Source organism: Macadamia integrifolia, chromosome 2 (genome assembly GCF_013358625.1).
Source record: "Macadamia integrifolia cultivar HAES 741 chromosome 2, SCU_Mint_v3, whole genome shotgun sequence".
Classification (NCBI taxonomy): Eukaryota; Viridiplantae; Streptophyta; class Magnoliopsida; order Proteales; family Proteaceae; genus Macadamia; species Macadamia integrifolia.
In genome coordinates, this window is record NC_056558.1 from 24,547,222 (window position 1) to 24,570,987 (window position 23,766).

Genomic DNA, 23,766 nt, shown 5'->3' on the forward strand with positions numbered 1-23,766 from the left:
GTAATGCAATGATGCTTCCCATAAACAAGCTTTAGGCTTCATCAGTTTTCAGTTGCCTTATCAATCTGAGGAAATGATTGAGCTTTCATTTAGTTTGGATTTAAGAAGGGAATTTTTTTTTTTTTATTTATTTGTAACATTTTTTACCCTTTTAGTAGAACACATTTTTTATTCCAATTAACATAACTACTGTTATTTCATAAGTGTATACAAAAAATTTTGACAACTTTCCATAAGAATATAATGATAAATTATTTTTAAATTATTTTTGAAAATCTTTTATTTTACTAACTGAAGGAACTGTTGGAAATAAGAAAGGAGACAAAAGAAGGCAGTGTGAACGAAATTTAGCTGCAACCTGACTAGCAGCCAAATTTTTTTCCAGTGTACACCTATAATATTACAAAAGTATACACAATAACCTTAATAGAAAGGAGAAGGGAGGGCATGACAAAATAGGTTACAAGTCATTCGTAACCTACATCGGTTACATCTACACAAACCCACAAATAGCACCTATAATGGTACAAAAGCATCCGTTTCTTCCTCTCCTCTCTTCTATATTTATGTTATTTTGATTTATTTTATTTTTTCTAGCTTTGTTCTTAGCTTCATTCACCTAAGCTTCTTGGTTCTTGTAAACAAGCTTAGGTGTTTGATTTGGGACTTCCAAGTTCTGTCTTAGATAGGCAAGTCCTCAGTTCCTCACTCTTCCAACATTAATCATCTCCACCATAAATACTACAACCTCCTCACGCAAATACATGCAGAGTCAGAAGTCAACAGTTGCAACCTAATTAGTTTATAAATTCTAGAACAAGGGTCACAATTAGAATTATCTTCTTTGTTACACAGACTCTGGAAATTTTTGATTTGGGAAGCTTCATGCAAAGTAATACTTGGTGGTCTACTGCAAGTAATAAAGTAAGTAATAACAGCTAGGATCCTCTCTCCTAAACATCTTAGAACTTACATGGTTGACCATCTCTTTCACTGTGTTTCCTCTCTATTTCCTTTCTTCTTCATTAATGGTATGAGAAATCATTTTCGAGGTTGGTGATCAGCTGGAGCCCTCCAATGATCCAGCTAAGTTAAGTTGACCTTTCAAGCCCATTCAAACTCTCTTCTTTTTTCTATTTAAGGACTTCCAAAAAAAGTTTGAGGGAAACTCACTAGTCACTACTTCCAGCTCTTCAAAACCCATAACTCCTTCTATCTAACAGGGGACTATGGCTTGTTTTAGGCTCTTCACCACCTCTCTCTGTTCCACCCCTCTCCAGCTTGTTCTTCTTCTAGTCCTCTTCTCCTCCTATACTTCACTAGCCAATGTGTCATCATCACCATTAACACCTGTTCCTAGAGATTCAATCTGCAAATCAACCCCATATCCTTCCCACTGCAGATCAGTTCTCCCATCAAATGATTCATCCAATGTATATGACTATGGTCGGTTTTCTGTTGGTGAGTCTCTCAAATCAGCAAGAAAGTTCTTGCATCTGGTGAATAGCTATCTTAGAGACAAGACCTTATCAGTAATGGCAGTTCGAGCCCTTGAGGATTGTAGGCTCCTAGCAGAGCTGAACATCGATTTCTTGGTTAACACATCCACAACTGTCAATTCAACACAGAATCTCTCCACCAGGAGAGCCGACGACGTGCAGACACTGCTTAGTGCCATACTAACCAACCAGCAAACTTGCTTGGAAGGACTTCAAGCAATTTCATCAGCTTGGAGTGTGAAGGATGGTCTCTACACCCCTCTTTTCAATACAACCAAGCTGTACAGTGTTTCTTTGGCACTTTTCACCAAAGGATGGATTGATAAAAAGAAGAAAATACTTCCAGGGAGGGAGCTCTTCTCTGGAATGGAAATTGATCGACAAAGTCACTTGGCTTTGAGAATGAAGAGGCACCACCGCCGGATCTATGAATCAATCAGTGGAAGGAAACTAGCCCAGACAACCCAAAATGCTGTCAAAGTGAGAGATATGGTAGTTGTGAACAAGGATGGGAGTGGAAATTTCATTACCATTCATGATGCCCTGGCTGCTGCTCCCAACAATACCAACATCACCGACGGCTATTTCATGATTTATGTAGTCGCCGGTGTCTATAACGAGTATGTTACCGTCGGCAAAAACAACATGAATGTTATGATGGTAGGAGATGGCATCAGGAAGACTACAATCACGGGCAACCGAAGTGTCGCTGATGGATGGACTACATTCAATTCTGCTACCTTCAGTAAGTTAAAATTCAAACTTGTAGATGGAGGGACCCCAAGTGTACAATGGAGTTGTAGGCTAATTAGTAGCTGATGTGGGACTAAACTCCCAACGCTCCTACCTATTGTGGTTCGAACTTGTAGGTGGAGGGACCCCAAGTGAATATGAAGGGCTGCAGGCTAATTAGTAGCCAACGGACCCATGTGTATAAGAGGGGCTTTAGGCTAATTATTACCCAATGTGGGACTAAACTCCCAACGCTCCCCCGCACATGTAGCAGTATGTATTGTGGATACATGGATATGGTGAAAACCCACACTGAAATCATGTAAAGTTTCCAACCCAAAAGTTTGAACTGATAGGTGGAAGGACTCCTAGATGTATAAGAGAGGGGGCTGTAGGCTAATTAGTAGCTGGTGTAGGACTAAACTCCCAACAATTCATTAATGAAATTGTTAGTGATTATATATTTACATTAGTATAACCATTTTATCCTATGGAGGCTCTCAAAGTTTAGGAAACTCTGATTTTTTATTGTGCAGTTGTTCTTGGGCAAGGATTTGTCGCAATTAATATGACATTCCGGAACACTGCCAGAGCGATTAAGAATCAGGCAGTGGCAGTTCGAAATGGTGCTGACTTGTCGACTTTCTATAGATGTAGCTTTGCAGCATACCAGGACACCTTGTATGCACATTCCCTAAGGCAATTTTACAGAAAGTGTGATATATATGGGACTATAGATTTCATATTTGGCAATGCAGCTGCAGTTTTCCAAGACTCTGATATCTATGCAAGGCTACCACAGCAACAACAATATAATACTATCACTGCCCAAGGTAGAACAGATCCAAACCAGAATACTGGGACTTCCATTCAGGGTTGCAAAATCAGATCAAGTGTGCAACTGGCTTCTAGTAATCGCACTGTTATGACATTCTTGGGTAGACCATGGAGAGAATATTCAAGAACTGTGATTATGCAATCCTTCATTGAAAGCTTGGTAGATCCTACTGGTTGGATTGATTGGGGTAACACTACTGTGCTAAGTAGCCTATATTATGCTGATTTCAACAACACAGGACCTGGATCAGTTACCACAAACAGAGTTCAATGGCCTGGTTACCATGTGATCGGTAATGCCACAGACGCTGCCAAATTCACTGTCTCAAGTTTTCTACAAGGTGATCACTGGTTAAATGCAACTGGGGTGCCTTATACGCTTGGCCTTTTATCAAATTTACCCTCAGAATCTTAGTTTTTTTTTTTTAATTAATTATTGATTAAAAAGGATGTAATTTTTCAAGCATTTAGTCTCAAGCCCAAGGAAATGTAATTGTGTTGCTTGAGGATTTTTTTTAACACATTTATTTATTTATTTCTATTTGGAAATTGATAAACACTCCAGATTTTAGTGTTCAAGTGGGAATTATTTTTGGTATGGAGGCTCACGGAGTCGGTCTCATCAGATAGGGGCAGAGGAGAGAGAATGTCTGAAGTTTTCAGAGAGAAAGACTGTGAGAGTTTCCCACTCTGGTATAGTGGAAAAGCTTTTCCCAAAATGAAAAAAATTTGGGGAAAATAACGCTGCCTGGTCGCATGGCCTCTACACCCTGACACAGAGGAGGGGGTGAAATAATGGCCCCAAACCTGTAAAATACAACAAAAATCGATCATATTGATACCCCTATGCCCCACCACATTGGCCCTCGTACTTGTGCAGAGGCCATACGACCAGGTAGTGTTCTTCTTCCCAAAAAGAATTATGATTTTTTTTTTCTTAAGTGCATATACAAATGGTGGGCTCTGTGCAAGATTGAGCATCTCTCAGTTGCGATGTTCAGAATTATGGAAAGATGTTGGAAAGAAGGAACAACCAATTAGTTCCAATCTACAATTTGCATATTAGAGGTTATTTTTCTCATTTCTAAAACAGACGAGGGAGGTTACACATAATGAATTTAGATGGATAAAGAGTGTATGCAACTATGCTAGGGCAAGCGGATGCCTGAATTTGATTGCTCATAAGAGCTGGGACTCAGGTTGCAACATGTTGGTCATAGATTCAAAACTTAGAAACAAGCTCTACTGCGAAACAGGGGTAAGGCTGTGTACATTTGTCCCTCCCAGACTTTGTTGTAACGGGAGCCTCGTGCACTGAGTCGTTCTTTATAGAGCTGGGACTCAGAAATCTCTTTTGTTGTGACATACTTTTACTTGGATGGAGGGACATCCGAGATTGCTGAAAGAGACCGAATAAGTAGGCAAGTGAATCTTCCACCTTTTCCGGACTTTTTATATTCTCTAACAAGCTTAAGCTACGAAGATCTCTCTCATGCTTCTAAGAGTTCTGAGTGCATCTTCTCATCACCTCTGGTCTTCTAATAGCTTCTCACCAATTCCATAGAAAAGGACATCCCTAACCTCATAAGGCCATGGATTGGCCCACACAGCCTTGAAAAATGAAATTTACTTACAAGATTATTCCTTTCTCTATTTGATAGGGGGAGAGAGAGCAAGGGCCTCCTAAGAAAGTACTTCACCAAAAGCTGAATATTCAGATATGAAAAGCTTTTGCAGATTGCTAAAAGGGAGCTAAGAAAATAAAAAAATTGCCAAAAAGGAGCTAAGGAAAGGGGTTTTTTTTTTTATTTGTGTCACATCTCTCATTGTGTTCTCTCAAATCAAATTCGTTATGTAACTAGAAGGATTACATAATTGTAAAAGCAATTTGTTTGGTACTAACTGTAAGAACAGTTGAAATACAACACAATAGAATAAAATAATGAAATCATTTCTGTTTTTGGAACCATTTTCTCTTCCTTTCAACAACAATCTCCTTTCTATGTATTTAGGGTTATATCCGATGACTCATATTCAGTATAACAATGATTAGATTCCAAAATTAGCTTCAAAAGGTTTTGTTGCAATTGTCCTAGCTGCCAAACGAAAACTTGAACTGACCTACTTTAGCATCAGTTACAGATTCCCAGAAGGATGGTTTTTTCTGCTTCGCTGCCGTTTCTTCAGCCTTCGACACAAGCTGGTCAATTGTTCCAGGGAAAGTAGCTTCAATAGCACTGCTGAACTTGTCATACAAATTTGTCCTGTCCATTGTTCCAGATACAAGCTCACTTGCATTTGGTCTTTTGAGAAAATCCAAGACGTTTACCAAATTCCTCCTAAAATACGAAAAACAAACAATTATAACAACCAAAAGGTGTAAAAGCAAGACAAAATATCAGAAGTTTAAAACAGTTGTGATGCAGAAAACTAAAACCTTAAGCATAAGAATTTAAGATACAGCACTAAGAAATTTAAATTTAAATTCCAATAATAGTCAGGTAGATTGTATTGCTTACACCTTCAGTGCCAATTTTTAATTTTTGTTCCCACTGGAAAAGGTGTATTAAGTGAATGAAATATAACAAAGAAAAGGCTTATTCCAGAATAGTCAATCACCAACCTATAACTCCCCCTCCTGTCCAGTTACAACCACAATAGTGGAACACACAAAGCCTTTAAACTTCCCATTATCAAAGTTCTCTATTTACACAACCGCTTAATAAAATAATATAATTTGTTATCCCCTATGATCATGAATTTTGCAAACTCCCATTGATGCTCCTCTTTTCTAAACTCAAAAATTACATCAGAATAGTCCCATCTAAATAACCATGCATCAATATTCCCACTCTAGTCCTCTTTTCTATTTATTATTTATTTATTTATTTATATTATTATTAATATTATATATATATATATATATATATTTGCAAACAAATGCAGTCCAATATCTATTCTACATTGAAAGTTTTAAAGTAAGTTGGAGAAAAGTTACCTCCAGAAATTACAAAATTCCTTTAAAGAAGATACGGACTAATCCTAGTAGCAATGGGATATGGGGTATAATGGTAATTTCACCCAATAGAATATGAATCAGATCTAAAAAATATTTAGTCATTTGATTCTGAACAGGAACTAAAAATCTCGGCAGAAAAGATTAATAAAACCCAGATTCAATACTGATGTTCAGAACAATACTAAAAGGGTAAACAGTAATTTTAATGATGAACACAATGGTCAGAATTAGGGTCAATGATCAAGGATTGATTCCGAACATGTGCATAATATCAGTGTTAGAAATTTGGCATTGGCATTGTGGTACAATGTGTGGCATTGTTGTCATTGTTGGCAACACTCACCACACTTATTTCTCTCCCCCTTTGGCAACAATACCAAAGGCTCGTGGGGGGCTGCAAGTAGCAGTACTCCCCCTATCTCCATGCTCCTTTTAAGTGTTTGGGGACAGTAACCACCACCATCAGCTCCCTGAGCTTCTCAAAAGTCTCCCTGGGTAGTGGTTTGATGAAAATGTTGCAATCTACTCAGCAGTTGGAATGAATTCCAATCCATAGTTGTCATGGCGTCGCCAAGGCGGCGATTTGGCGTCCTGGCAGAAAAAAAAGTTCATGGCAGTGCTACGATTTACGTGACTCACAAATGGAGGTCGTCATTGGCTGATAGGCGTCACCATGGCACCACCAAGGACACCAGGTCACGGCTGATTCTCTAGGCGGTCGATTTTTTGTAAAATGCAGGGTGATTTTGATAGGACTATGTTGATTTTTGATGATTTGATATTGCTTAATGTTGGTTTTATATGTTACAGGGTATATATTATAGGCTTGTAGCATGCTAAATAACTTTAAAAAATAGGGGAAATAAAAAATGATACATGAACGATTTGACTGCCATGGCAATGCCACAACAGGCTATTCATCGCCAAATCGATTAGCCACCCCTCCACCGCCTTGGATCGATTTGACGCCGTGACAACTATGCTTCAATCTAATTTCTCCAGCACTAGCTTTCTCTATCAAGAAATGGTACCTGATGACTATGTGCTTTGTTCTAGAGTGCATCACTGGGTTTTTGAGATGTTGATTGCACTTTTATTGTCACAATAGATGACCACAAGCTGATTCTGCTCCACATTTAAGTCTTTCAACATCAGTTTCATCCACAAAAGCTGGGTACAACTGGTAGATGCTTTAACGTACTCTGCCTCTGCCGTAGATTGAGAAACTGATTCTTGCTTCTTGCTGCTATGCAACCAAACTGTTGCCCAAGTAAAAAACTCCTCCACTAGTGCTCTTTCTCTCATCTACACAACCATAGCCCAATCTGCATCCGAGTAAGCTCTCAAGTCAAAATGCTTGCTCCTAGAGTACCACAGACCATAACCAACTGTCCCATTGAGGTATCTAAAGATCCTCTTTACTGCTTTAAGTCTCTAACATGTGTCTCCTTTGGGTCTGCTTGGAATATGGCAACCATGCACACTACCTGTAGACTATCTGGCCTAGATGCAGACAAATACAACAAACTACCAATCATGGATCTATACATGGTGTGATCCACTGATCGTGACACGTCTTCCTTACTCAACTTGCATTCGGTCATCATTGGAGTGCTCACAGGTTTACAATCCTCCATTGTAAACTTTTTCAACATTTCTTTCAAATACTTAGTCTGAGAAATGAAAATGTCATCCCTCAACTGGCTAATCAGCACACCAAGAAAGAAAGATAACTCTCCAAGCATGCTCATCTCAAACTCTCTTTACATTCGGTTAGCAAAAATTTCTGCATAACTCATCTATGTGGCTACCTAAAATGATATCATCTACATACCACCACTATAATATGTGTGCTATCAACTGTTCTGATGTAGAGGTTATTATCAACCATGCCCTTCTTGAAACCCATCTGACTCAAATAACTATCCAGCCTTGAGTACCAATCTCTGGGTGCCTATATCAATCCATTCAAAGCCTTCTTCAATCTACAAACCATGGTTGGGTCTTCACTCAACAGAACCCATCGGGCCACTCAATGTACACTTCCTCTTCCAAATTGCCATTCAAAAATGCTGACTTGACATTCATCTGAAACACCTTGAAGCCCTTGTACACTGCCAGTGCCAAAAATATCCTGATAGCCTCCAACCTTGCCACTGGAGCAAATGTCTCTTCAAAGTCAATGCCCTCAACCTGTGCATATCCTTGGCACTAATCTAGCCTTGTTTCTCATCACTTGACCATCTTCATTCATTTTATTTCTGAACACCCATTTTGTGCCAATGACATTTTTGTCTGTGGGACTTGACACTAACTCCCAGGTGTTGTTCTTCTCAATTTGATCAAGTTCTTCATCCATAGCTTTCACCCAACTAGCATCTCTGCTTGCATCCTCAACTGTCTTGGGCTCTATATAAGATAGAAGAGAGTAAGCACATGTTTTCTTCATCATTCTTCTGGTTTGCATTTCTGAATTTGGGTCACCAATCCCTTGTGTCATTGGATGATTCAATTTGGTTACTCCTTCTGGGTCTTCTCTCTCCCTATTCACCCTTGGACTCTGATACAACTTCTTTAGCCACTGGTGTTTCTTAAAGCTCACTCTCAGTTTGATCATTATCATTTGTGACATCTTCATCAAAGAGTACTCTAAAACATCATCATCTGGTCTATTGAAGACCTTTTCATCTATTTTCACACCTGAGCTCTCAACAATATTACCTAGCATCTTGTTGTAGCACCTGTAGGCTTTACTTCTCACTGAGTAACCGAGGAAGATACCCTCATCTGCTCTCTCATCAAACTTTCCCAAGTTCTTGTCTTTCCTTTTAATGTAGCATTTACTACCAAAGACTCTAAAATAGTTTGCAATTACTTTCCTTTTAAACTAGAGCTCATATGGAGTTTTGTCTTCATGTGGTCTAAGTATGCACCTGTTTGAATATGAACAGCTGTGTGCACTGCTTTTCTTCAATACTTCTTCCCTAGGTTGCTCTCAATGAGCATTATCCCAGTGATGACCTGCACTATTCTGTTTTTCCTCTTTCCAACACCATTTTGCTGTGGTGTTTTTATAGCTGACGTTTGCCTCATAATTCCATGCTTAAAACAATACTCATCAAACTCAGATCACGTGTACTCACCTCCCTTGTCTGATCTCAAACACTTGAGTCTCCTTCTTGTCTCATTTTCAACTTGATTCTTGAAAATGAACTTCTCAAGTGCTTTAGATTTGTGCTTCAAAAACTGAACCCAAGTCATCCTAGTGTAGTCATCAACAAACAGAATAAGATATCTATCACCATTAGTGCTTTGAGTTCCGGTAGGTCCATATAGATCTGTGCACTAACTCCAATGGCCTCCTTTAGTAGTGCTTCTTGGCTTTGTAGGTAGCTCTTATCTGTTTGCCCTTCTGACGAGATGCACATGTTGGATTTGGTGGCTCCTTCAATTGGAGAACATCCCTCACTGCCTTCTTTGATTTGATTTTGACTAAGTTGTCAAAACCTATATGTCCCAACTTCCTGTTCTAAAGCCACTGCGCCTCTTCTTGACCCATAAAACAATATCCTTTCACACTCTCAGATAGTGTATATAGGTTTCCTGATGTCCTTGACCCTGCAGTGATGCAGTTAGGCGTGGGAAACTTTGGAAGTAATTTAGTAATTTGATTTACTTTCCTTAATTGTTACTGAAAGGTGTGGTCAAGTTAGTAGGAAGATTGGATTTTAATTTTAGTTGCCAATTTAGGTTAGTTTCCATTTTAATTAGCTTCCAATGTTATACTTTGATTTTTTTTTATATACCCATGTAATGGAGAAGATTTCAGATTTGAAGAATTGAATGAAAATTGAAGAATATCTTGGGTTTGAACCATGGCTGCCGCACCCCTCTCTGAAATTTTCTAATCCCTTCTCTTCCTTTCTCCCACATCCTCTTTATTTCTTCTTCTTCCTCTATTATTTCTGGGTTTTTTCCCTTACCCTGTTCTGGGCAACAGTTGCAGCCCTAGTTTAGAGGATCGATCTCCCTAGATACCCATCAGATGAGCCTGAGATTTAGGGTGTGAGAACCTCTCTCCTAGGCGACCTGAACCCTAGAGTTTCAGCTTCAAAGGTCTTTCCAGTGGTGGGGAACAAGACCTGCAACAAAGCTGAACCTACACCTACCACCAGATCTGAGTTGCGGGTGCAACCACACCCCTTTGTGTTTGTTTGCGGCACCTACCTGTTGGATTCAAGAGAGCAGTGGGTGCTCAGCCTACGCCTGAAGTTTCATGATCAGCCGACAAGATTTGGTGAAGTTCTCTCCGTCGAAGCTTGCTGGTCTACTGCCTCAGATCTGGTTTCTATAGGGAAGAAGAAGACAGGTTCTTCTCTTGCTATAAAAAAATTAATCCCTGTTATTACAACTAAACCCCTATTTTCTATAGTTGTGATATATTATTCCCCTTCTCTTTGCAATTCCAGAAGCCCACCCCCCTCTTCTAATTTTTCTATTCCAATTTGACCCCTCACTTAGTAGTTTACATGTGATGTTTATAATTACTTCTGAAATTACAAGATTGCCACTCAACCATTAAATGGAGGTATTTATCATTCTTGTGGGCCCTAAGCGATCCGATCCAGCTTTTTTTGGAACCTGGATCCGCGTCATGCAGCTATCAACTTTCCACTATTTGCATGTCTCACTTCAAAACCAGACTTGTTGAAAACCTTGTGTCCTTTGTCACAAACCTAGCTGACACTCAATAGGGTGTGCTTTAATCTAGCCACATACAACACATCATTAGTGTTTATCCTGCCATTATCAAGACTCACAGTGCCTTTTCCTACAATCTTGGTACACTCACTGTTGCCAAATTTTACTGTTCCTCCTTCACACTGGTTGAGTTCTACAAACATGTTCTTGTCACCAGTCATGTGACTAGAACAACCACTATCAAGAATCCATAGTACAAACTTGTTTTGTGCCTTAAAGGTCGTCTACACCAAAAGAGAAGTATCATCAATTTCTTTACTTCCCTTCTCAACCCAAATTTGTCTACTTACACCAAGAGACTGTTTTTGTGTCTGTCTCCTTGGTGCCTTTCTTGGTTTCCATTGGACCTGAGCAACTGTAGGCACCTATCTCAAATTCCTGCTATGCTGCCTTTGTGGGGAAAAAGTGTCATACATTCTTTAGCAATGTGACTATGGTCACCACATTTAGCATTCTATCTCCCTTTCCATCAATGGTGTAAAAGAATTTATGCTCTCATAATTCACTTGCTTAACATTGAACTTGCAGGTTGCCACTTTATGACCATAGGTATTGCACTTGTAACAGTACCCTGTGAAGAAAGTGTTTTGCCTCACTGAAGGTCCCTCCTGTCTGTAGTGGCCACCATATCCAACTGCTTTAACTGGCATCTGCTGACTAACTAGAGTAAAGCTGTATTTGTATCAGTCCCTACTAACTGTACTCTGCTCCCCCTGAGTTTATACCTGTAAACTTCTCCTTCCAGAACCAATGGGGCTACCTGTTTGAGCAAACACAACCTACTTACTCTTCTAACTTCTGCTAGCTTTCCTCTGCACTGATACTGTAGATGCCCCTTTCTCAGTTCTCACACCTGAACCTACCATTGTGTCCATCTGTCTCATTCTATTCTCACTTTGTCGAGATGACTCACTTGAATTATATCCAATACCATATCTAACACTTGTTGGTCACTATGCAATAAGAATCTCATCTAACACTATGCTGCTCTATGCCTGTCTCTGAGGAACCTGCATGGTCACCGTAGGTGGTATGCTCTCAATCTCAGTCATTCTCTGCATTTTTCTCTTCAACTCTTCCAAATCCCTCTCTATCTCAAGGTAGTTACTCATCTCTATTTCATTGTCATCCAATTATGCTTTGAGGGAGTTAATTTGCTTCATCTGACCTTCATTCTCTATTATCTTCAATGAAAGTTGTTATTCAAATTCAATTGCAATTTGATTTATTTCATCAAATTTTTCTTTGAGCAGCTTCATCTCTTCATGCTTTCTTTGAGGAGTTCAGTGAACTTCTTTTCTTCTCCATCTATAACATCTGACTTGTAAATCAATCTCAGCTTCAAGAATGTCTTCCCCATCAGTTTTGAGTTTATCATCACTACCTTCATTGACCTTGTCCTCCACTTGATAAACCATAAACATGGCCTGACTACAAGTGCCATCAGATAATTCTTCTGATTCAACATTTGATGCATCACTATCCTTCTTTGTAATAAGGCTTCTCTTCTTTAATCTGTCCCTCAAGTTAGTGACCCTCTTTTTGAAAAGCTTCTTCTTCTCTTTAGGTGTTTTATCTTCATTATTGGCATTTTTCTTCCTATTTGGACATTTGGAAGCAAAGTGCCCTATTGCTCCACAGCTAAAGCACTTGAGTGGGAGTTTTCCCTTGTATTTGGCTCTACTTCTTGGTAGTCTTTTGACAAAATTAGCCTCATCTTCATCAGCTTCTTCATCACTTAACTCAACATCAGATTTTTCAGAAAAGACAAGCTTCTTAAAAGCTTTAAATGCTGCCTCCTTGTATGATGTCTTTCCCTTACTCTTTTCAACCCTCATCTCATAGGCAGTTAAAGACCCATGTAACTCATCAAGAGATAAGGTGTCAAGGTCCTTAGCCTCCTCAACTGTTGACACTTTAGAGTCAAACTTATGTAACAATGACATTAAGATTTTCTGCATAACTGTAGCATCTGTCAATGTTTCTCCCAGTCCTCTAATGGAGTTTACAATTTCATTCACTCTAATTTTTGTACCCAGCAATGTCCTCATCAACAAACAGCTTCAACGATTCAAACTGAGACCAGTACACTTGCAACTTGGTTTTCTTTATCTTGGGATCTCCTTCATGAATGCTAATCAGCTTATCCCACATTTGCTTTGCTGAAATGCAACTCATCACCTTGGCCATCTCATTGTCAGGTAATACACTTGAAATTGCATTGAGTGCCTTCTTATTGTTAACATATCTCTTCTTCTCCTCTGAATCAGCTAAGGATATAGTTGTTGCAGTTGTGTAGTCCTTGGTGACTGCTTCCTAGACTCCATACCCAAGTGACCCCAAATAAAATTCCATCCATCTCTTCCAAAATATGAAGTTACAGGAATCAAATTGTGGTGCTTTGCCTGAACTATGTCTGCCTTAACTATGTCCACCTTCACCTAAAGCCATAGTAAGTCCCTCTAATCTCCCAACTGCTGATCAAGCCCCACTAGGGTGTGGCTCTACAACAACAACAACGACAACAACAAAAACAACAACAACAAAGCTTAGCCTTAACCCAACTAAATGGGGCCGGCTACATGAATACCACTTAATGAACCGGCTTCACTACTTAGAGGGGGTGAATCAGTAGGCACTAATATTTCTCCCCAAAAATACTTGGACAACTACAGTACACTGCACTGCGAGCATTGATACAGAGGCACACTTGCATACACTGTTGGCTAGGTAGCCCCAATTTTACCAACTACAGTTCATGTCCACTCCCGCCTTCAGCCAGAGATGGTCAGGCCTACCAGGAGTGTATACCCACTCTGCAAAAATAAATCATAGCACTTCCATTTAGACAATAAGCACACACAATCACAACACGAAATTTTACATGGTTCGGCGATATGCCTACTCCCCAGAGCAATACTCACAAATAGGTTTTATATATTGCCCAATACTATCCTCAATAATTGGGTTTTTTATACTACAAAACCAGGGCTGCTACACCACCGCACAGCCTCTACTATGGAAGCCTAGATCCTATTAAGTATTTTAATAAACACTTGGCGAGCAACAACTCACAACCCCTTACAAAGATGAATATAATATGTAAAACTAAGCCCCCCAATATAAAAAAAAAATTTAACTAAGTATTTTAACCCAACTCAAACACTACCTAGTTAATTATAAGAGAAGGGAAGAAAATTTTACCTAAGTGGATAACCCACTTGTAGTGCTTCCAATATTCTCAAACATCTTTACTATCAACATCTTCAAAAGGCTCAACTAAAGCTCACCAATGAAATTGAAGCACTCCCAACAAGTACACTCACCCTCCTTGTCAAATCTAAAATTATGACGCTTCCTTCAAGCCAAAAAACCTATCCCACTCTATTCCTTTCGTTTTCCTTGAAATTCTGCAATTTAAATGACCTAATTTGGCCCCAAGATGAGAGACTTATGGTCAAAATACGATTCAGGGACATGCATCTCATTTTTTTATATTGTTTCTGGCATATATGGGACTTTTACAAAGACATGTGTCGCTCCTCAATGGGCTGGCATCTCACTTTTGAGCCGTTAGATTACTTTTCTAAAGGCGGGTGCAATTATGACCTCAAGATCTCATTATGTAGTCTTCAAAATTTAGAGTGAATGAGATTCTTTCATTTGGAATCTCATATCTGTAACTTGTCTATAACTTTTCAGCCCACAAAACACCAGATCAGATTTGACGTTAATACAGCGGCATGTACAAAATTATACTACACCGCACCAATAGGAAGCCACGCGCTAGAACAAACAATGCCCAAAGATGTGCCCTTCAATCTGGACGCCTAAATTAGAATCTAACTCGATCCAAGGGCTCCCAAGCCTCTGTTTTCGAATTTTTTAACCACTAAAGGCATAATATGTTAGAATCTACAGTAGCTTATGAAAATTGACAACAAAATTTTGGCCAAGTCCCATTAATGCCACCACCTACTTGATGAAAGTCCCATGTGGGCACACACTAACAAGCCTTCATGATTGGTTGTAGGGACACCATGTGTTGGGCAGCCATGAGTTGGTGCCATGCTGCCCATGTAAGAGCACCCATGCGCTGGGCCGCTGGCCCCTTTTGGAGGGCATGTTACCTTGACCAATGGCTGGTCGCCCATCTCAAGGCTCCTGCTGCTGCTGCGCCATGGCTGAGCCCACTTGTCGCTCCACTATGCTGGTCCAACCACTACACAGCCCACATAGCTGTGCCATTTATGCACACATGCCGCCCTTGTAGTGCACGCACCCCTTGTGTGTTGGGCATGCCAACCAAACCTGGCTGTGATGGTGCCGCACCAGGTGTCACTCACACCAGCCACTTCAACTAAACCACCTGCCACCATGCCAACTCAATACCATGTTTCATGCACATCTATGCCATGCCATCAACCACATCACTGATCACCACAACACGACGCAAACGGAGCGTACAAATACACTGCTCAACCAAATGCACCCGAACACAATTGGAACATATTGTACCCATGTCCAGCTCAACCTGACGCACCTCATCACATCCCGAACGGAGTGTACAAATACGCTATGCCTCTGAACACATCCAACACTATCCGAAACCATCGCACAAGCCATGTTGCCAACAATGACAACAATGCCACACACTGTACCACTTTGCCAACGTAACCATTATCACGACGCCAATGCCAAATTTATAACAATGATATTATGCACATGGTTACAATGCCAAAGGGGGAGATTATTAGTGGGCGGACAAATTATAGATCTAAGATTTCAAATGAAATACTCTCATTTACTAAAAGTTTTGAGAACTACATAAAGAGATCTTGAGGTTATAATTGCACCCGCCTTTAGAAAAGTAATCTAACGGCTCAAAAGTGAGCCACCAGCTCATGATTCCATCCCAGCCCATTGAGGAGCGACACATGTTTTTTATAAAAGTCTAATATGTCCCAAAAACAATACCAGAAATGACATATATGTCCCTAAATCGTATTTTAGCCATAAGTCTCATTTTAGGGGCAAATTAGGTCATTCAAATTGCAGAATTTCAAAGAAAATGAGAGGAATAGAGTTGGATGGATGTTTTGGCTTGAAGGAAGCGCCATAATTTCAGATTTGCAAAGATGGTGTGTGTACTTGTTGGAGTGCTTCAAATTCATTGGTGAGCTTTAGTTAAGCCTTTTTTGAAGATGTTGATAGTAAAGACGTTTGAAAATGTTGGAATTGCTTCAAGTGGGTTATCCACTTAGGTAAATCTTTCTTCCCCTCTCTTGTTAATTACGTAGTGTTGATTTGGGCTAAAACACCTAATTAAAAGTTGTTTTGTATTAGGGGGCTTAGTTTTACATATTATATTCATCTTTGCAAGTGCTTATGAGTTGTAGCTCACCAAGTGTTTGTGTTTGTTAAAATGCTCAGTAGGATAAGCTTCCACAGTAGAGGTTGTAAGGTGGGATAACAACCTTGGTTTTGTAGTATCAAAAACCATATCACTGAGGAGAGTATCGGGCAATATACGAAACCCATTTGTGGGTATTACTCAATGGAGTAGGCGCATTGCCGAACCACATAAAATTGTGTTGTGATTGTTTATACTCATTGTTTGGATAGAAGTGCTATGATTTGTTTTTACAGAGCGGGTGTATACTCCAGGTAGGCCTGACCATCTCTGTTTAAAGGCGAGAGTAGACACGAACTGTAGTTAGTAAAATTGGGACTGCCCTAGCAAATATGCAGGTGTGCCTCTATTTTAGAGGCTCATAGTGGAGTGTGGTTGTCAAGATATTTTTGGAAAGGAATATTAGTGCCTACTGATTCATCCCCTCTCAGTAGTGAAGCCGGTTCATCAATCAGTACAGAAACTAGGTTAATAATCACAAGATCGATTCAAACTATTTGAACATACACAATAGCTGATATGAACAAAGGGCGGATTAGGATATAAGAAATAAATCAAGATTGGAAGGTCAAAGTATGCCCAAATTGAAACCGAGATTTATTTTTTTTGCTAAATGGTCAAATTATATTAAAATACTAACCCCATGAAGTTGGGATAAGGCTTTGTGGTTGTTTGGTCAGATTATATTAAAAATGGAAAAGAAGAAAACATAAAACAATGAACAAAGAACAAAAACAGACGCGAGAAGTGAGTCCCATGACACATTATACCACTCAGCCGCTCTTTTCCATACCTCCATAGAAAATTTACGTCCTAGGAAGATATGATTGATAGATTCACTCGCTTCCCCACAAAGATCACATCTTGAGACAATATAAACCACTTTAGCACATACCATCTCATCTGTAGGAAGTTTTCGATGAACCCATCTCCACCCAAAATTTGAAACCCTTGGAGTCAAATTTTTATTCCAAATCACTGATGACCAAGGGACTTTCGGGTTCCTCTTCCTAATTTCGTTCCAAACAGACCCAACAAAGAAGGTTCCCAACGGTTCTAGCCTCCATCTGATGAGAAGATGATTTGACACCCCTCACCTCCTCAATTATTTGCTTCAAGAAAAGAGAATTCACATCTGGAACCTTCCACTCCCCATGAGATATGAAATCACCTACCAGAAGCTTGGAATTATTAAACATTTCTCATTCAGCCCTAACAACTCTTAGATGGATTGAGGTCCTAGCCACCTACCCTTTCAAAAATCTAATTTCCTGTCATTCCCAACCACCCCTCTTTCATTCAACGAGACAAACTCCCACATTCTTCTCACACCGGCCATACTGAAGAGATATTATATCCCTTTTTTTGAATTCCCTTGGCTAGACAAAAACCTCGCCCATAGTAATCTACTCATGTTAGTGTCTTCATGTTTAATCTTCCAAACCATCTTGGAAATTAAAGCCTTGTGACATCACGAAGCCTCCTAATACCCAATCCCCCCTCCTCCTTAGGCTGGCAAAACGTGACTGTTATTGCTCTGGTCATCTCCATATTGCCCGTCCAAATAAAGTTTCGCATCCATTTCTCGAGGCACTTTATTAGGGAAGCTGGACACCAAGAAGCTTAAAATGGACCCTAAAAAGTTGGTTTTCTGGTTTACATAATTTGTAAAATTACTAGAAACATGTACAATTTTACATCAATTCCAAATTATTTTCCTCGTCAGTCAGTTAACCTATACCGTGGTATTTCTAGAAAGAACTATCTTGTTAAATCATCCAGGACACCAAGTCATAACCTTGCAATCCATAAGAAGAAGAAACAAAAGATAAATAGCAGAACTACTTAGGCTGAATTAATTAACATTTATGGGATTTTATCAAATAAGAAAGTATATAGTGAAATACATTTCTCATAATCAAATACCAGTTCAAGATGAGGGCGAGAGAGAGATGTAAAGAAACCAAAAAGGAATGCAATATAGAAGAAAGAATCTTACCGACTGACATAATTCTGTGTTATGGCTATCGATTCCTCGAGGTTGATCACCAAATGCCACCATCCGTTAGGCACAAAAATCACCTCCCCGGCTTTGCAAACACATTCAATTGGTCTCTTTTTCCAATCCCTGGTTGCTCCATAGAAGTTCATGAACCACTCGATGATAGAAACAGGGCATGCCACCTCAGCACCATCTGGGCTGGGATGGACCCCTGGAGGGACCACATCAGGAGGAAACAGGACCCACTTTTTAGATCCCTTGATCACCGCATTCCAAGCTGAAGTTGAATTTGGATCAATGTGGAATGAGGAGCCTGACCCTGCAGGCCCAATAATCACCCATCTATAATCTGGCCTTTCACCTCCCAAAACAGAAAATAAATCCTCTCTAAAGTACAATGGAATTTTATAATCTGAACCCAATATGGGAACTTTCTCAGCAAACTTTGGGTCGAAAAGGTACAATGGCCTTTCCTCTCTCACCCTGTCTGCATACCTAAAGTAGTCCTCAAGCTTCATTTCGACTGGACCTACCGAAAACCTAACATCCCTGCAAACCTCAGTAAGATATTCCTTGTCCCACTTCTCCAAAGCAGCCCAATTCTCCAAACACCCTTCCAATAGCACTGGCTTATTCGGTTCTTCAAAATTCAATATAAATTCCTCAACCGAAATTCCTCTCCTCCTCTCAATGTTATCCCTCTCAAGCCACTCTCGTTTCATTTCAAGGCTCGCACAGAGCCAACTCTGGAAAAGATAGTCAGAATAGAAGTCTCTAACTTTCAAATCAGAGGAACCATTATTCAACACAGGAAAAGAAGGGTAGAAAGCAGAAATGTACGTAGACTTCCAAGACCCATTAAAAAAAAAATCTCCTTTAAGATGTTCCAGAACGAGGTTCCTCCAAAGAGGTTCATGGTTGCAGAAAACATAAAAAGATTTGCTTACCGTAGCTAAAACACCCAAATGGGAGCCACCCAGAAACCCTAGAATATCAAGGACAAGTTCATCAGTGAGGATTCGGAGATTACCAAGGCCTGTAATCCTGGAGTTACTGGTGGATGGACTTAAGAAAAGATTTCCTAATGGTTGGACCCCATGGCTGTGCGAAGGAGCAGAGCTTTTTAAGCTGAATCCTTCTCCTCTGTCGCCTTCTTCTTCTGCTGCTGATTCTTCTTCCTCAAATTGAGGGTTCTGGTTTCTGATAAGAGTCTTCTTTCTCAACTTCTTCTTGTTCTTTTTCGTTCTCTTCATAATCTGGGACAATACGTTCCTCTTGCAGCTTAGCATTTTAGCGAAGCTTTCCGGCTGCAACTCTCAACAACAGCAGGAGAGTACTGCGTAAGCGGCCGCATGAGAACCTTAAGAAAGCGAAGGATTCAAAATAAGGGTAGAATCCGCCGAACCGCCTGATCCGCCATTTAGAATCCGATCCAATGTCGAACCGTAATCCGTTTGGATCCACGCCTCCCCACCATGGTTTGAGCCTTAGAGGAATCGGATCGGATTGGAATCGGCCTTGATCGATCACGATTCTTGGCTAATACTATATCGGTGGATCAGTAAAGATGCAAAGATAAAATAGTCCAAAGACAGCCTTTTTAATAGAAAACAGGGGTATTTTTGTCCGATTGAGATTAGTATCGGCCTTGACCGATCCCATTCCCGATATTGATTTCTCAAACTTACTCTCCACCAATGTTTGAGGATTTGGATCGATCAAGATTGGCTGCATCGGATTGGCCATGACTGAACTCTATTCTTGACTAATAACGGTACGAACGAAGTGTAAAATAGTTCAATAAAGGTTCTTTAATTGAAAGTAGGGATATTTTTTGCTGATCCTGGCCAATCCAGATTGATATCGGATTGACACAACCTTGAGCAATCCTGGTCTTCAATATCGAGTTCTCAAATCTTGCTCCCCATTGAGTCTGGATCCTCTTTAACAAATTGGGCGCCCAATGCTACATCCAGCGATTCGGAGGATCCTAGCACATAGTTCAACACATTGGGGTGCATGCCCAGATCCTCTCAGTCTCTGGTTGTCACGTTGAACGTCTAAGCCGTTGGAGAGGATCCTAATTCCTCCCCACCACCCCGAGAAAAAGAAAAAACATATTTTTGACTGAAACCTTTGAAGATTCTAAAATTTTAAGACTTAAATTATTTGATTTCCAAATTATTCTCACCAAGACTATTTTTTTTACCAAAATTATTTGTTTCTCCAATTAATTGTTGAGTCTCAAAATACGAGAATCCTTTCAAACCTTTTAATTGAATTTTACATGTTTATTTTCAAGAGGTAAAATATGATTGTAAGTTTTTTCATTATTTGTTTGGTCATTTATTTTACATGATAAAATTATTTAAAATAATTACATAAGATGCTATTGTAGCATATTTAGATTATCCAAATACTTAACAAATTATATATGGCACTAGTATATATGTGCATGGGTGCTTCTAGAGGGTTCTTTCTTTTTCTAATACACAAAGAAAATATATTATAGGGTTCCATTTTTCAATAATAATAATTATCACAGTATTTTGACCTGGCTAGCATCACTAGCATGTTTCAAGATTTAAAATTTTTAATTGTCTAATGATAATGTATGGTGATGGAACAGGTGCTCTTGTGAAGGTGACATGCAAAGTTGGTGTGAAGAACATCACTGCAAATGGCAAGACTGAGATCAACGGCAACTACAGCATCACAATTCCTGGTTTTGATTATGGAATGTATGCAGCTGACTAGCTGAGGCATGCAAGGTCAGGCTCTACAAGGGTCCCAAAACTCTTCCTGCAATGTTCCGACTAAGTTCAACAATGGCACATAGGGGCCACTCTCAAGGTTAAATCTCAGACTTACTATGAGGTTGTGCTTGAGACCAAGCCGTTTGCTTATGCTCCCAAGACTTCAAACAAGGAATGCTACAAGTCCCCACCTCCACCTACGCCAACGTACTACTACAAGTCGCCACCTCCATCAACTTCTACTTATAAGTTGACACTGCCACCACCTCCACCTTCAAAATCACCCCCTCCCCCTTACTATTACAAATCTCCTCCACCTCCATCACACCCACCACCACCCCCATATTACTATAAATCACCACCTCTACCTTCAAAATCACCCCTCCTCCATACTATTACAAGTCTCCTCCACCTCCATCACACCCACCACCACCCCCATACTACTATGAATCACCACCTCCACCTTCAAAATCACCCCCTCCCCCTTACCATTACAAATCTGCTCCACCTCCATCACACCCACCACCACCCCCATATTACTATAAATCACCACCTCTACCTTCAAAATCACCCCTCCCCCATACCATTACAAGTCTCCTCCACCTCCATCACACCCACCACCACCCCCATACTACTATGAATCACCACCTCCACCTTCAAAATCACCCCCTCGTTCCCCAGCCTACTATTACAAGTCTCCACCTCCACCTTCAAAATCACCCCCTCCTCCCCCACCCTACTACTATAAGTCCCCACCTCCATCACACCCACCACCACCTCCAAACTGCTATAAATCACCACCTTCACCTATAAAATCACCACCTCTTCCCCCACCCTACTACTGCAAGTCCCCACCTCCACCATCACCATCTCCTCCTTCCCCTTACTACTACTATAAGCCCCCTCCTCCACCTCTCAAATCACCTCCATCTCTATATTATTACAAGTCTCCATCACCACCATCACTGTCTCCACCACATCCATACTACTACAAGTCCCCCCCCCCCACCACCATCACCAACTCCTCCCCCACCCTACTACTATAAATCACCACCTCCACCTTCAAAATCACCCCCTCCTCCGTACTTCTACAAGTCACCCCCACCACTTCACCATCATCACCTCCACCTCCATAATACTACAAATCTCCACCACCACCCTTGAAGTCTCCACCTCCTCCTTACTACTACAAATCACCACCTCCACCATCTAAATCTCCACCATCACCCTCACCATCTCCTCCTTCACCGTACTTCTACAAGTTCCCCCCCCCCAACCACCTTCAAATGACCCCCACCTCCCCCTACTTACTACTACAAGTCTCCACCTCTACCATCACCATCACCATCACCATCTCCTCCTCCCCCTTACTACTACTATAAGTATCCTCCACCTCCATATTATTACAAATCTCCCTCACCACCATCACCAGCTCTTCCCCCACTATACTACTATAAATCACCACCTCCACCTTCAAAATCACCCCTCCTCCATACAACTACTCACCCCCACCATCTTCGCCATCTCCTCCTCCACCTTACTTCAAGTCCCCACCACCATTGCCATTGCTATCTCCTCCACCACTCTATTACAAGTCTCCACCACCTCACTATGAAAAATCACCCCCACCACCATCACCATCTCCTCCAACACCCGAATACTACTACTACAAGTCTCCACTACCACTTTCATGGGTGTAGAAATGGGTAGATCAACCATGTTTCATGGAATTTTTTTAGGGATGTGCGAACTGACTGTTTCTCTTTTATCCTTTCGTTCAGCGCAGTTATTTTATATGTTGATTCAAGTATTTATGGATTGATTCCTTCCGTGCAGTTTTTCAATTTATTGTTGTTGTCATGTTGTAATCCTGAGGTCTTGTTTGAAAGCAGTGTTAATAAAGTAAATCAATCAATTGGTTTCATCCCATAAAAGTCATAAAGAACACAATTTCTAATCAACGTGAAGCCCAAGAAATGGACCAGTTCTGGTGAACGGGCAAGAAATCGGGAGGCATTGAGAGGGCAAGCTCTTTAGTCTCACATCGGCTACGGAGAAGAGACTAATTGATGTCCCCCCTTTCATAGTTACAACATGTTTTAAACCTGTGAGTTCCATGGGCTATAGCAGACAATATTGTGACTTAGTATGAGGTCGGTGTGTTACATCCATCTTAGTTTTGGTGTTTCCTTTAATTCTCATTCAGCTCATAAACCTCAAATCTATTTCTGATTGTCCTCATAAATCAAGAAATTTACTACCCCTAGAGAAATCACTCATCCGCAAATCTCCAACTAGTTAACCCAAGTGAATGATAACTTCAACAAAAGAGTTAATGAGTAGACTTTCAACTCCAAGTTGGTCCCTCCAGAATTTAAAAGAACTTTAAGGACCAATGGGAATAGCTAGCTTTTATCCATTAGCAGCATCTTCAAACATGCCTCTTCTGCTAGAGATTTATTACAAGTTGAAGCATTTCACTTGAACCTCTTTTCTTCCACAGTCATGAAGAACAAAGAAGTATTTTCTAGGCTTTTTTTTTTTCTTTAAAGTAAAGATCAGCAAAAGAATATATTAAAAACGACTTGAAACTCCATCTTCTGCAATGCCATCAACAAAGCACAAGACCATAAAACTTTGATCTAAGATTTAAAGATCCACCTTCGGCATTGCCATTAGCAGATAACATTTTTTTTGTTCGCTAGAAGACCATTTGTATTCAAAAAAAATGAGGAAAAAAATAAATA

General features: G+C 40.2%; 2 protein-coding genes across 2 annotated transcripts; one reads left to right on the top strand and one right to left on the bottom strand.

Moving 5' to 3' along the window:
• The first annotated feature begins 234 nt into the window (after window positions 1-234).
• Window positions 235-4,891, top strand: LOC122071958 (pectinesterase-like). Its single transcript, XM_042636451.1, has 2 exons — window positions 235-2,244; window positions 2,768-4,891. The coding sequence occupies exons 1-2, from the start codon at window positions 1,230-1,232 to the stop codon at window positions 3,481-3,483; spliced, it is 1,731 nt and encodes a 576-aa protein (XP_042492385.1). The 5' UTR covers window positions 235-1,229; the 3' UTR covers window positions 3,484-4,891.
• A 27-nt stretch (window positions 4,892-4,918) lies between these two features.
• LOC122071959 (F-box protein At5g06550) lies at window positions 4,919-19,622 on the bottom strand. Its single transcript, XM_042636452.1, has 2 exons — window positions 18,261-19,622; window positions 4,919-5,407 (listed from the first exon to the last, which is right to left on the bottom strand). The coding sequence occupies exons 1-2, from the start codon at window positions 19,550-19,552 to the stop codon at window positions 5,161-5,163; spliced, it is 1,539 nt and encodes a 512-aa protein (XP_042492386.1). The 5' UTR covers window positions 19,553-19,622; the 3' UTR covers window positions 4,919-5,160.
• Between the last annotated feature and the right edge of the window lie 4,144 nt (window positions 19,623-23,766).